General features: G+C 43.8%; 1 protein-coding gene across 1 annotated transcript; it reads right to left on the bottom strand.

The window, feature by feature from the left end:
- Positions 1-6912: 6912 nt before the first annotated feature.
- Positions 6913-7899, bottom strand: LOC145940242 (uncharacterized). Its single transcript, XM_083045155.1, has 3 exons — positions 7697-7899; positions 7410-7585; positions 6913-7304 (listed from the first exon to the last, which is right to left on the bottom strand). The coding sequence occupies exons 1-3, from the start codon at positions 7897-7899 to the stop codon at positions 6913-6915; spliced, it is 771 nt and encodes a 256-aa protein (XP_082901281.1).
- Positions 7900-14716: the final 6817 nt, after the last annotated feature.

Genomic DNA, 14716 nt, shown 5'->3' with positions numbered 1-14716 from the left:
ACTTAAAAAGTGGTTATTGGCAAGTAAAGATTTGCCAAAAAGATAAAGCGAAAACTGCATTTTCGATTGGTAACGGGTTATGGCAATTTAACGTTATGCCATTTGAATTATGTAATGCTCCTTCTACTTTTGAAAGGTTTATGGAGCGAGTTTTATATAAATTATCAAAAATTTGTCTTGTTTACCTCGATGATGTAATAATTTTTGGAAAGAGTTTTGAGGAAGTGATTTAAAATATAAGAAAGGTTTTTCTTCGGATACGGGTAGCTAATTTAAAAATAAATCCAAAGAAATGTAATTTATTTGGAAGAGAGGTGAAATATTTAGATCATGTCGTATCGGAGAAAGGAATTAGTACGGATCCGGAGAAGATTTCTGCAGTAAAAGAGTGGTCGGCTCCTCGAAATAAGAAACAGGTCCGCAGTTTTCTTGGATTTTGCTCGTATTACAGGAAATTTGTTAGAGGATTTTCTTCAATTGCGAAACCCTTATATATTTTGACGGAAAATCTGCCCAAGTTTGAATGGACAACGCAATGTCAAGAAGCATTTGAGATTTTGAAAAAGGCTTTGATATCTTTGCCTATTCTTTCTTTTCCTAAAGAGGATGGAAAATTTATCCTAGACACGGACGCTTCTAATTCAGGAATTGGTGCGGTATTATCTCAGGAACAAGATGGAATCGAGAAAATCATCGCTTATTTTAGTCGGTCGTTTAGTAAGACTGAAAGAAATTATTGTGTGACTCGAAGGGAATTGTTAGCAGTGGTGGACTCAATCAAGTCTTTCCATCATTATTTATATGGACGACAATTCTTGGTACGAACAGATCACATTTATCTCAAATGGTTAATGTCTTTCAGGAATTTAGAAGGACAATTAGTTCGCTGGATAGAGAGGCTTTAACAATATGATTTTGAAGTAGCTCATCGGAAAGGTCTTTCTCATAAAAACGCAGATGGATTATCTCGTCGTCTCTGTGCTAAGGTTGAATGCAAATACTGCTCCAAGGTGGAAATATTAGAGGAAGCAGTGAAGGAGAAGAGAATTGCTCGAATCACTTTGGAAGGAACTAATTTGGAAATTTGGCAAAAAGAACAATTAGAGGATCCTTGTATTGCTATTTTTATTAAAGGAAAAGAAGAAGGAAGGCGTCCACTTTGGTCCGAGATTGTTGCTAGGGAGAATTCAACTAAGGTGTATTGGTCATATTGGGATGCTCTTGTTTTGAAGGACGCTGTACTTTATAAAAGGTGGAAAGCACCTAATTTAAAATTAAGTGTTCTTCAAGTAATCGTTCCTCGAAGAAAAATTTCTCAGATTATAGAGGAAGCTCATGATTCCCCTTCAGGAGGGCATTTTGGTGTTAACAAAACACTAGCCAAGATTCGAAAACGTTTTTATTAGGCTTCTAGTAAATCTGATGTGGAGGAATGGTGTAGGACTTGCAAAAATTGTATTACAAGGAAGGGTCCTTCTGGTAAAGGAAAATCTTCTCTTCAAAGTTTCAATGTAGGAGCTCCATTTGAAAGATTAGAGTTGGATATTCTTGGTCCGTTACTGGAAACTTGTGCAAAAAATAAATATTTAATAGTTATTACCGATTGTTTTTCGAAATGGGTGGAAGCTTTTCCAATGAAGAGTGTTAGAGCAAAGAAAAGAGCTGAGATTTTTGTTATGCAAGTGATTTCTAGGCATGGTGTTCCTTTGGAGATACATGCGGATCAGAGAAGGAATTTTGAATCAAGACTTTTCCAGGAATTAATGCAGTTGCTTGGGATAAGGAAGACGAGAACTACTCCTTTTCATCCACAATCCAATGGACAAGTTGAACGTCAGCATCGTACAATTAGTAATTATTTAGCGAAATTTATCGCTGAGAACCAAAGGGACTGGGATCGTTAATTCCGTTGTATTTGCTCGCTTATAGGACTTCTAAACATGAAACTTCTGGGATTACTCCTTCTGAATCTTATTTCGGTAGAGACTTGAGGTTACCTTTAGATTTGTTACGAGGTTGTCCTCCACAATTTAGAACTGTAGATTCGGGTGAAAGTTATATTGGAGAATTGAGGAATAGGTTAGAGGGAATTCATTATGAGGTTAGACGACGTTTAGAAATCAAATCTTCTTGTGCAAAATCCTATTATAATCGGAAGGCTAGGAGAATTTCTTTTTCTATTGGGCAAAAAGTCTGGTTATTTACTCCACGTAAGGAAAAGGGAAAGACTCCTAAATTACAAAACTATTGGGAAAACAATTAGGAAATCGAATAAACAGGGTAGGAATAAAATTGTTCATTCTAATAGATTGGCTTCTTATGTTAAAAGACGAGAATTTTCTTGAATTATAAAATCGGAGCCCGCAACTTATTACTAATGTTGGAATAATTTTGAATTTTTAATAATGTTTAATGATCGTTTTATTTGGTATAATTCTTTCGCGAGAAAATTTTTGTTTAGAGAGAAGAAGGAATATTTCTTCTGAAAATTGAAGATTGAAATCTTCGCACATTGACATACTTTGTTGGATGAAGATTGCCTCACCCACGGTTTTTCATCCGTGGTTTTCCCGTGGGTCGTAGGGCGAATGCCAAGGCAGAGACTTGAGGAGTTCCTTTGGGAACGTTGGGTCCACGGAGGATATCCCCCTTTTGTCTGAAGAAAATCGAAGGACAATCGGAGGATGGAAATGTTTTTACGTCGATGGAGTATGGAACGTAGTGCGGCCCGGTAACCTGTAGCAGCAGCTCAGGATAGGGCAAGAAGTCACTTCAAGTACTCCGAGAACGACCAAGGACAGGATTGTCGGGACGACAATCTGAGAAGAAAGGGGGCAGTGTTGTGTCCCCGTATTTGCCGGCTGCCGGATATATATATTTTCTGGCGAGAAGTTTGGCAAGGAAAGAAAGTTATCTCCGAGCGCGTCACTAAAGGGGTGTTGATAGAAACAAAAAAGGGGTTGGGGAGTTTTAGATCGGTCGTTATCACGCGCGGACGTGTTTGTTACGGTCTGATGCATGTTGTTCTGTTATCTTGTATTACTTTATGTGTTACTATTATTAAAGTTCTTTCGTGTTTCACGTGAGCGTCTTTCGAGAATTCACGCAGTCAGCCCGTAAGCGCAACAATATGTATATTATATATTCGGAAATAATGTAAATGATTTTAATAATTGATATTATTTATGTAAAATGTTTATCATTACTAAATCACATTAATATTATACAATATCCATTTATATATTTACGTATAATAAAAATAATAGGGTTTTTTTATTTCAAACTCAAATAAAATATATTTTTTACAAATAATAATATATGAAAATAATAACTTTATTCAAAATAAATAAAAAGTGAAAATACTTTGTCTGCGAATGATTTAATTTATTATATACAACTTTATTGACGAAAGATTGATTTAATTTGTTATATAAACAATTATAAAATATAAGTCAGTATCAGTATTTATTATTATTAATAATTCATATTAATATAATTTAAAATACATTAACATTATAATATATAACACCATTTGCACCTATTTTTAAGGCGATTAGTTTTTATCAAATTTCATATAATGCAAAGTGGCGAGATGATGTTACCTGAAATGAGAATTGATAAGTAATCTGTATCATACATATGTTTTATGCATTATAGTTATATACATTAAAATAACAATTTTCGATGTCGATTTGCGATAATTTCGCGGGCCACTCTCTCAGTAGCACGTGTTTGGTGAATAATGCTTCGTATTCAGGATCGTTGTGATAATCTGTGCCAATAATAGCTGAATATTCGTTTGGTTTTGCCGGGTGGTAATAACGCGCGATTATTCGACGAAGCTGATTCTTCCTTCCTGCACGGCGTGTCTTAGGCATTATAAATCATATAGAACATTCTGGAGACTGCGTTACTTTCACAATAAGTCGACGTGCGGCGGTCCTCACTGTCGGTTATTGTTTCGGTATATAACTGTGAGCGGGTTGTCCTCTCGAAACAGTCACTACAGGTTCCAGAATTTAATAGAAGAAGTGAATTGTTTAGCGACGATGAGCGGTTCGTCCTCTCTAAATCGCAGCCTAGAATTCGTAATCGATAATAGTTTATTTAATAAGAAACTGTACGACACGTGCACGCTGGAGAAACAACTGAATTTAGAGATTTTGAGAATAAGTGTAAGATGTAGAACTAGAAACGCGTGAGGTTAAAGATGAGGTTGTGTTTTCAAATAAATATTAGGATTGTTAATATAAAACACACAATTTATTTAAAGTTAACACTAGACGCACTTAATACAAGAAATCAAATCTTAGAGTTAGAGCTTATTATTAGATTTAGAATTAGAGTTAGAATTCGAACTAGGATTTAGAGTTAGAGAGCGTTTGGAGTAGAACTGCTCTGGTTGGAGTCGCGATTAGAACTGACTAAGTTTGGGACTGATCTGAGATCCTTCGTTTCGGCGGCTCGGCGTTGCGGCGGCCCGAGGTGGGGGACGCTTGCCGTAGTGGGAGCGCTCGCCGTGGTGGGAAAGTTCCTAGGCGCTACGCAGCGCCACGTTTAGGCACTAGGCGGAGTTAGGCATCATGACCGTCGCTGGCGCGCTTTTCAAATAGCGATTAAGGGACTTAGAATTATTTTTATGAGAAACATAAGAAAATAAAAAATGTTTAGCGGCCGGACGTGACACTCTTTCTAACTCAGTCATTACTAACATATCAGAATAATATAATTTAACAAAAATAATACAAAATAGAAAGAAATAAAAATTATTATATGTACGTTAAAAAATAAATAAAAATTTCTAAAGCGTATCATTAATAAATAATATGAGACGTGTGTAATGTTAAAATAGACAAAGGCAAAAAAAAGAAAATATAATATATAAAAATTATTAACTATATACATTGTTATAAAAAAATCATAGTATTATTAATTATATGTATCAAAATAATAAAATTATATATTATACAAAAATTTAATTGCACGCTATAAATAAGTGACAAAGAAAAATAATAAAATGCAATATTTTTATAAAATAAAATTAATTTATTAAATATATATTTTTATATAATAATGTTAATATGAAGTATATAAATAAAATTTATGAAAAAAAATATAATCACATATAAAATATTTATTACAAATCACAAAATATTTATTACAAATTTTATTAATAAATAAAATTAAAAGTATTTTAGTTTTCCTAAAAATAACATGTTGATTTAATGTAGATATACTAAAAATTACATTACATAATATATATTTATGATATTTAAATGTGTTAAGGCATTTAAATGAGACAGAGAGACCGAAACAAGTAAGAGTGAGTGAGAGAGAAGTTCAGATGGCACTACTGGGCAACTCGCTTACTTCGCGCATGCGCACTCCATTTTAGCTAACACAAAATCGAGAGAGTTGCGCTACTGTATATGCTGTGGTTGCGGCGCGGAGGGACTACACCTCCACGCCGCGCCCTCTCGGGAGGGAGTTATGTATCCCTCCCGGGGGCGGGACGAGGGTTCGAGTCTCCCGCTCGAACCTCCGGTACTATCTTCCCCCTTTCTATGTAAGGGGGGAGCTAGTTTCCTCTATGTGTTGGGCGGGACCCGACTTCTCCCCGACCCCCGCCCCGGCGAGAGCCCCTTCCCCGCCAAGGCGATCAGGTGGGGTCGTCCCTCTCCTCTCGGGACTCGGGGGTATGATCCCTTCTTCCCCGCCTCCCCCGTCTCTCCCGTTCTCTCTCGGCCGTCTCCTTCCGCACCATAACTCTGTTGCAGAAGGAGACGACCGCCCTCCAAGCATCGTCGCTCTCGACCATCTTGTTAGTGAAACTCTTGTCAAAATCTTGTTAGTGGTCGGGACCGACAGGTCTAGACCGACTATGTCGGTGAGGGCACGGCGCTCTTCCACCCACGCTGGGCAAAACTCCAGCGTGTGCTGCGCCGTGTCCCTCTCATGTTCGCAATGACGGCACTGCGTTGAGGGCTCTTTCCCAATCTTGTGCAGGTACTCGCCGAAACAGCCATGTCCGGTGAGCACCTGCGTCAGGTGGAACGACATTTTGCCGTGAGGCCTGTCCATCCACTCCTCCAGTACAGGCCTCACGGCCCCGACGACTCTACTCCCCGAATTAGTTGGAGGAATGGTTAAGAGATACTTTTTCCACTCCTCCGTCATCCGTCGCCGGGCTTGGAGCCCAGAGATTCCCCGTACCCTGTTCGTGATGATCTCCCCCATACTTTGGAGCTCTTTAAGCTGCCGGTACACTCCGGCGTGTGCACCGGCAACGAGCTCCATTGGGGGTAATCTCGCCAGGGTCGAGGCCGCCGCGTGCGGTACCGTCCGGTATCCGCGGACTACATGGATGGCCACTCTGCGTTGCACTCTACGCAGTGCGTCGCGTATGTGCCGAGTGGCCACCGCTTCGTCCGCCCAGACCGGTGCCCCGTAAAGGGCTACCGAGTTGATAATATTCGCGTACAGGCGGCGTACCCGATCGTCCGGTCCTCCAATATTGGGCAGCAGGCGGCTAAGAGCCCCGTCGACCTTCCCAACCAGACGATCAAAGTGATCTATAAATCTCCACCTCCCGTCCAGCCAGAGTCCAAGGTACTTCATGGATTTACCCAGCAGGACGGGGGTGTCGTCCACCGTGACGTGGGTCTGAGGTGGCTCTCTCTGAGAGCCATCGTGAAAGAAGATGGCTTCAGTTTTTCTGGGGGCCACCTTCAGACCCATACTCCTTATAGCCCTAACAACGCAGGCCACCGCGAGATTGGCAATTGCCCTTGCCTCCCCCCAGTCTCCACCCCCAGCTAGTAGTAGGGTGTCGTCTGCTACGCAGACGACGTTGCCGACGGGGGGAGGGCAGTCCGCAGGATGCTATCGTATGCGATGCCCATAGTAGGGGTCTCAAAACTGACCCCTGCGGGACCAGACCCGACCGGGGATACCGTAAGGGCCGGGGGCTTTATTCCCTCGTGCCCTTAACCTTTTGACTACTCCGGTTATTTCATCCCTGGACACCTCATATTCCTCTTCCCAGCTTACGGGTTCCCTAACAAAGAGTTCGGGAACCCTGTCTGCTACCGGGAAAAGGGTAGATAGAGTTTCCTCTAGGACTTGAGGCTCCAGGGAGGCCCATGGGTCTGAGTCTAGGGTGAGCAATTGCTTATCCCATGCTCTTGCCTTGGTCCGTCTGAAGGCGGCGCTTAGAGCATTTCGCGCGTTGCGGTATTGCTCCAGCGCCGCCTCCGTGTCTTCGGCAAGACCACGCCACCTCGCTCTAGTGAACCGGCGTCTGGCTTGAACCGAGGCGCGTCTAAGATCCGCGATCTCCTCGGTTCACCAGTCGGTTCACCACGCCGCTCTGAGTGGTCTGGGCTTGGCTCGGGGCATGGCGAAGTCACACGCCCTCTCCATAGTTTCCCCGAGCCATTCCACCTGGCTATTGATGTCCTGAGATGCTTGTGCATCTGGCCAGGTCGCCGAGAGCACGGTTGCTTCCAGCCTGTCCTTGTCCAACTTTTTAAGGGCCCACCGCTTTGGCGGTTCGCAATCCCCCCTTGGGCGCAGTCCGGGCACCCTATGGCAGGCGATGTCCACCCCCATTCAGATATATAAATGGTCCGAAAGGGTTTCTTGGTCCATTACCCGCCAGTTACTGACTCTGTCAGCCGCAGAGGGCGAAGCCCACATCAGATCGACGATGAACGCCCCCTGCGGCCTGACTAGGGTGCTGCTTGTGCCTGTATTTAAGATGCACAGGCCGAGTACCGCTGCCCGATCTTCCATGACTCTGCCCTTGTGATTGGTGCGTCGGGAACCCCAATGTTGCGAATGGGCGTTGGAGTCCCCGGCGACCACGATTGGTTCTGGGAGCCTTCTCTGGACGAGCATGGCTATCTCGTCCAATATGTCCCCGAACCGGACAGAGTCCACGCTGGGGGGGATATAACATCCCACCAGCCAAAGCGGGCCCCACTCGACGGCTACATGGCATCTTTCTCCTCCCACTTTGTTGCTGGGGGGGAGCCAATCTCGCGGCTCCAGATGATCGCGACCGAGCCCCTATCGTCCGCCGCCCAACAGGGGTGGTTTGGCGGAACTCTATAGGGCTCAGCCGCGATCCCGATCCCACACTTATTTTCCGCCAGGACGTGGACAAATAGGTCCTGCGCCCTAGCACAATGGTTGAGATTGGTCTGGAGGAGGCCGATCTTCATAGTTAAAGCTATATATTTAGGCCTCCTCCATGACCACTTCCTTTAGTTCCTCCGGTTTCTTGGCCGGAGAATTTACGGTATTGGTCTCCTCCTTGTTACTTTTGGAGGCTTCCTTACCCCGGGTTTTTCTCCGGGGTTTGGGTGCCTCCATTTGTTTTTCTAGGGGGGGGGGGTGTTCTGGAGGCCGTAACCTCCTTCTTTCCCTCCCATGACTTCTTCTGTTGAGTCTTTTTGGCCCCTTTGCCGCCTTTTCTTTTAGGATGGCAGTTTGCGCTGCCGATCCTATGATTGGCCAGCCTCTACGCACGCCATGCAACGTGCCTTTGCGTTGCACACGTTGGCCTTGTTGCCGAGCGCACCGCAATTGTAACAACAGCCACCACGGTCAACGTTGCTGGTGCACAACTCCTGGACGTGGCCCCTCTGTAAGCACTTGTGGCACTGTAGGGGCCTCGCCTTAAGTAGTTCTACGCTGGCAGTTATCCAGCCAATTTTTATCTTGCCCGCGGCGGCTGCTTTCTTCGCCGCCGCCATTGGACATTGGGCCCATTGCCCGCGGGAAAAAGCGGACTTTGCCCGTTTTTATTTGCGACACATCGCAACCTCCAATTTTGGCTAGTTCCACCGCCACCTCCTGTGGAGTGGCGGACTCGTCCAGCCCTCTGACCCTTAGGTCACCCTTCTTAATAGGGCGGGCCGCTCGGACCCCCTCTTTACCGTCTAGTGCCTCGACCAGTTTGGCCGCGAAGAGGTCCGCCTTCTCGGTCCTCCCCTTACCGGGAATTTCATAGACCAGGGCTCCGGTTATCGCACGTCTAACCTTCACCCTGTCTATATCTAATTTAGCCAGATCTATTTTCTGGCGAGCCAGTTGTATTATCTCACCATATTTCCCTTCGGGACAGGTGAGGGTAACAGCTGCCGATTTTGGGGTTTTCCTCGGCTTCCCCTCGCCGACGTTAGGGTCAGCCTTGCCCCTGTTATCCCTCTTCTAAGTGAGAGGGGGGGGAGGCTTTGTTGGCACCGTCGGTCTTTTTGAGGGAAGTATGGGGACAGGCTGGGATGTTGTTTGTCTCTCCCTCCTCGCCTCTTTCCTCCTCATCACTTTCGACTAGGGAACCTCCTGGTTACCCGAAGGCTGCGGGAGTGAGGGAGGGGAAGACCCTTTTGACTAGGTTTTAGTGGGCACGTCTCTTCCCTTCCCCTTGTCTTTCGGGGCATTGTTTTCCTTGGAGGTAGAGCCCTCCTTGGACTATGTCTTCGCTTTCTTGGATTTGCCCTTCCCCTTGGAGCCCGAGACCACAGGGACCGAATTTGTCGGGACTTCAGCAGGTCGCGGGTTTCCAATTGGAGAGGCCGTATTCTCAAAGGGAGAAGCCGTTTGTGAAGGGGTCTTTAGTTCCCCCCTCATTAGTTTCTCCCTTTTGCTGAGGAGGCGCTCGATACTTGTCGTAATGGCGTCGTATATCTTGCGATCCTCCTCAGCTTTTATCTGTGGGGGGTAATCCCCCAGTTTGCTCGAGACTCCCTCAATCGGGAGTCTCATGGTTGGCGGTGGTGAAAGGAGATTAGTATCTCTCTCCACGTCCACCTCCATTTCTTCCTCCGGAGGTGGAGAGGAGGCTTTGTCCCTCTTTTTATCCTCTTCCTTGTTGAGCGCTTTGAAGCCCGAAGGGTCCTTTGGCGCCTTGGCCCCTCTTTCCTTCACAAAGAGGCTCTTTTTAGTCTCATTGTGAAGACGGAGGTTCTCCGATCGCAGGATTCGTATCTGCCTCTGGAGAATCTCCACTTCACTTTCCTCCGTTGTTGCCGCCTTCTCCGGTACCCTGACGGCGAGAGTAGCGATTGCCGTCTGCAGGAAGCAGGTTGCCTCTGTCAGCTCCTTCTATGTTGTGCCTTTGAGATTCTTCCTCAAGGCCACTTTTTTCAGGATCATCGCGTGGGCGAGGCACTGCGTGGAGACGTCCATAATGGGCGCCTCATCTCCTCGGCGTAGTCCGTGACCTTCTCCTCCATCCTTCTCCACGCTTGGCTATCGCCAACCGGGAGCTTAAAGTCCAGCATTTCGGACTCCTCTTTCTCCTTTACGAACAGCTGTTCGGCCCTCCTGGCCTTGAGCCTCTCGTAGTCCCCTGTTATTACGGGGCGCCCCTGCTTCCTTTTTTTGGGGAGGGACTCGTCGGCTACCTCAGGGATGTAGTCGTTCCCCCCTTGCTGCTAACAGTGGATCCGCAATCCGACGCCTGTGACGACGTGGATGCAATAGCAGCATCCTCCCGACGAAGAAGGATCGACACCTGCTGAATCTCCTTCGTTGTAATCTTCGAAGACCTCGGGCCCGGTTTCGAGCCCTTAGCCTCCTTACCTCCCTCCCACTCTATGGTGTTATTCTTATTTGCGCTACTCATTTCTATTGATCCCACTACCTGACGAGGCTCCGCTGACCGGCGTATCTCCCATCCAGCCGAGAATGCTCCGAAACATGACCGGCCGCATCTCCGGCCGGGGCCCCCGGTACTCCGGGGGGGTCAGCATACACCCATGGGGTGAAGCCCATAAGACTCTCTCCCAGGGTCCCAGCCCCTTACCTCTAGCTCAGGGGTCCCCCGCCTCCGACAGCGGGGATACCTCGCCAGGCGGCGCCACCCGGGAGGCCCCACGGACGGTTGGGACGGGGTCGCCGCTCCCCGGCCCCGCCTTGCCCGCCGTGGCGACCAGCCGCCCCCCCTACGGTTTTCAACTCCGGCGGGCAACGCCTCTTCCAGTCGGCCGGAAAAAGAAACGGTCCCGATCGACTGGAAGTATCTATACACCCGCCGCCGAGCCCAGACCTCGAGATAATTTCGAGCGGCCTCGGCGGCCGGCCTCCGCTCACTGGGACGAGAGCCGAGGCTCTCCACCATTGAGTTTCGGCCGTAAACCTTCGCCGCCACCGATCCTGCCTCGGAATACGTCCGAGCGGCCCGATGACGGCCCGAACCAGCGGGTCTGGAGGCTTCCGGACACCCAGATATCTCTGGGTGTATCACCCCGCTATCCGTCATGTCACTGTGGGACGCTGGCTCCTTTAAACCTCATGCCAGGCCGCGAGCGACGGGGGACGTTCCCGCCGCCCCGACCCCAGACACGAGGGGAGCTAGCACCCACATCCCCCCAGCGACGGAAGCCGCAAAGCAAGGTAAGTATGACCCCACCCTACGGCCCCCGCCGCTAAAGGTAACCCCTCCCCATCACATTTCCCCAAAGATTCCCCTAGGTTGTCCCAAGTTCGTCTCCAGAAATCTGTGATGTGAAAGATGTACCCGTAAAACAGGTACAGACCGCTCTTAGCACCCTTCCCTCCAGCAGGAAGGGTGAGCCCCTCCACCACGGCAAGGTGGCGGTCTACGGAGGGGAATTATAATAAGCCCTAAATATTTTCTCCATAGACAGGAAATGATTAAATGTGTCATTAACAAAAAACAAAGTATCTTTGGTACTTTTTTTTTTTATACGAATTAACTTTGAATAATGACATATTCTTGGCGTTTTAGAATCTGTATATTTTAGACAATCATAACATGTTTTAATGTTACCCACTATACATATACCCAGCTATATAATATATTCCATTTAATTCGATATTGTTTAGCACAATATTAGTGTGTGTGTGGTATATTTAAATTTACTGTTTGATATTTATTTATACTATCGTTCGGTTTGTCTGTATTATTTTTTCTATTTTGTAAAATGTCTAGAAATTCTAATAAAAATGTTGTATCATCTTTGTCGTAATTTCCAGAAGAAACATTTTTCATATATTGGAAAATACTAATAAGTTTTATATTATTTTTTAATTGTAAACTATTTGGTATTTTGTTTTTGGATCTAACTACACTAAATACATTTTCTAAGCAATTTCGAGTAAATCTTGACCCAAGAACAAATTTAAAATCTCGTTCATTTAATAAATATTCCGACATTTCGAGAAATGATGTAGTAGATATCATAACGGATGTCTGAAACGGTTTCCATTGATTTTTTGTACCGACGTTTAGAAAGGAAAAAAACTGTATAGTTTCTTTCAGATGTGCTCTTGCATTTTCATAGCATTCCATATTTTTTTCCTAATCCAAATGCTGGATGACGTGCAGTCATTATTTTAAACCAATGAAAAATAAAATCTACAAACCATGCAGTAGTGTAATAGTATTCCTCTTTAGAATGCTCTTTGGCCAAAAATTTTAAAGCAGAGCTTGTTTCATCGCTAAAAACATTAGTGACACTACTGACTCGCATTTTTAAGAAATATTTCTTTGTATCTAAATAGTCTTATGTAAATTTTGGAGCGAGTTTGAATACTAAATTTTGTTGGACAGAAAGTAATTCTTTAAAATGTGAGCCTTTAACAGTATTATTCGGCAAATTGTACTTTTTAACAAAAATATCAGGGATTGTAAAAGTTTCATTTGTAAAAAAAACCACTTTTAATATTTTTAAAAGCATGTGGAGTATCACCAAAAAACTGTAAATTTCGATTTTTATTGCAAGGATGTTTACATGAATTACGCACAGTAGAGTATCTATTCGCTGATATATCAAATGCATTCCACATACTTTGATTCGATGCGCCCATATCGGATGTTACAGAATGGACTCGTAAACCTATTTCTTCGCACTTTTTAATTATTTCTATAATAATTGGTTTATATATTTTCCCGCGTGTTTTCTTATTTGTAAAATAATATGTCACTATCTGTTATCTGTTTCCATCGGCTTGCTAAACCTGCTATTAAAAATACTAATGCTTCATCAGCTTCGCCACTATGGTCAGGTTAAGTTACTTGACCTAGCATTTCTTTTGTAGAGTTATCATATACATTTCCAGCAATAACATTCATCTCATCTAATATTAGCATACAGTCTTTGTCCATTTCTATCTCAAATTGTAAAATTTTAATGCGTAAAAAATAAAAAATTTTATCAATTAAACCGCTTCTTTTTAAATTTTCTAATCTTTTGGTTAACATTCGAAGAGAAGGTAATGGATGTTTTTGTTTTAATAATTCTAAATAACCCGAAGTACCACATGCAAATTTAAGTCTGTTTTATGACTCTTTTATTACTTAGTGCGTGTGTGTGCGTGCGTGTGTGCGTGCGTGTGTGCTTTTTTAGTAAAACTTTTATCTCTCTTTCTCTACCATTTTCTTATCCTTTTCCTTACATTAAAATAACCAGAAGAAAAATAATTAGAGAAAAGTTTTACTAAAGGAGCACACACACCCACACACACATACACACACAAAGTCTGCCCTTTTTAGGGCCACTTGATGTACAAATTTGACTGAACAACCTCCCCGCGGTGTACATTGGATAATGCGAATGCCGATGATATGTCAACTTTGTAGCTTCGTATCTTGGGAACGGCTTGCGTAAGAGACATCAATAGGTAGTGTTTTGAAAACATCTCAACAAGGGCTACAAGAATATGCAATAGAAAGTAGAAGGTTCCATTTAAGAAAACATCGATGACCTTGACCTGACCTTCAATAGGTCACTCAAGGTCAAGTCCATATTTTCATCATCTGTCCTCCTTCAAGTCCTACAACTTTTGTCTGAAACATTTTTCCGTATCTTCCATATTTTTTGAGATATTTGCCTGAGGAGATTAAAATGGGAGAGAGACACCCTGTATATATATACAATATAATATACAGGGTGTCCCCGAACTCGCGGATCAACTCTCGTGGGTAGATTCCTGGGATCATTTGGAGACGATTTTTCCTCAGCGAAAATGTCGAGGCACCAATAATTTTCGAGTTATAAGCGATTGAAAATAAAGGGTTTTTCACAAACTAAGCCATGTGGAAATAAAATATTAACAAAATCATATTCTTCAGTTAATTTCAGATAGAGTTTACTTTAATAAAATTTTAATATAAGGCTTAGTTACAAAGATACATGATGACAAAAATTGGGAACATGCAAAAAATGATGACCTCCCTCGACATTTTCGCTGAGGAAAAATCGTCTCCAAATGATCCCAGGAATCTACCCACGAGAGTTGATCCGCGAGTTCGGGGACACCCTGCATATCTTTGACTATAGAAATATGGACTGCCAGTAGCTAAGTTCAGCTTGTAGCCAAGATGTGTAGCGCCACCATCAACCAATTGAGTAATGCGGGAACTAAAGGCATACTGTCGACTTGTGATTGTTCAAGCGTCTGCCAAAGGCCAGTTCACTAGGCCTGCGCACAATAGAGAAAATATTAGGAATAAATATTAAATATTAGGAATAAGAATTATTCTAAAATAATAAAATCGAAAAAACTCTGATATAAAAATACAAATTCGAGTATAAAGGACTAATAAGGGCTAATAAACTAGTAAGAACCCTTTATACCCGAATTTATATTTTATTATCAAAGTTTTTTCGATTTTATTATTTTTAAATAATTCTTATTCTTAATATTTAATATTTGTTGAGTACTCTGCGTTGATACCACTGCT

The sequence above is a fragment of the Prenolepis imparis genome, unplaced genomic scaffold (assembly GCF_030444845.1).
Source record: "Prenolepis imparis isolate NDT839.2.m4 unplaced genomic scaffold, iyPreImpa1.0 SCAF_9, whole genome shotgun sequence".
NCBI lineage: Eukaryota > Metazoa > Arthropoda > Insecta > Hymenoptera > Formicidae > Prenolepis > Prenolepis imparis.
Note: the sequence above shows the minus strand (reverse complement) of the source record. Positions and strands in the feature narration are given on the sequence as shown.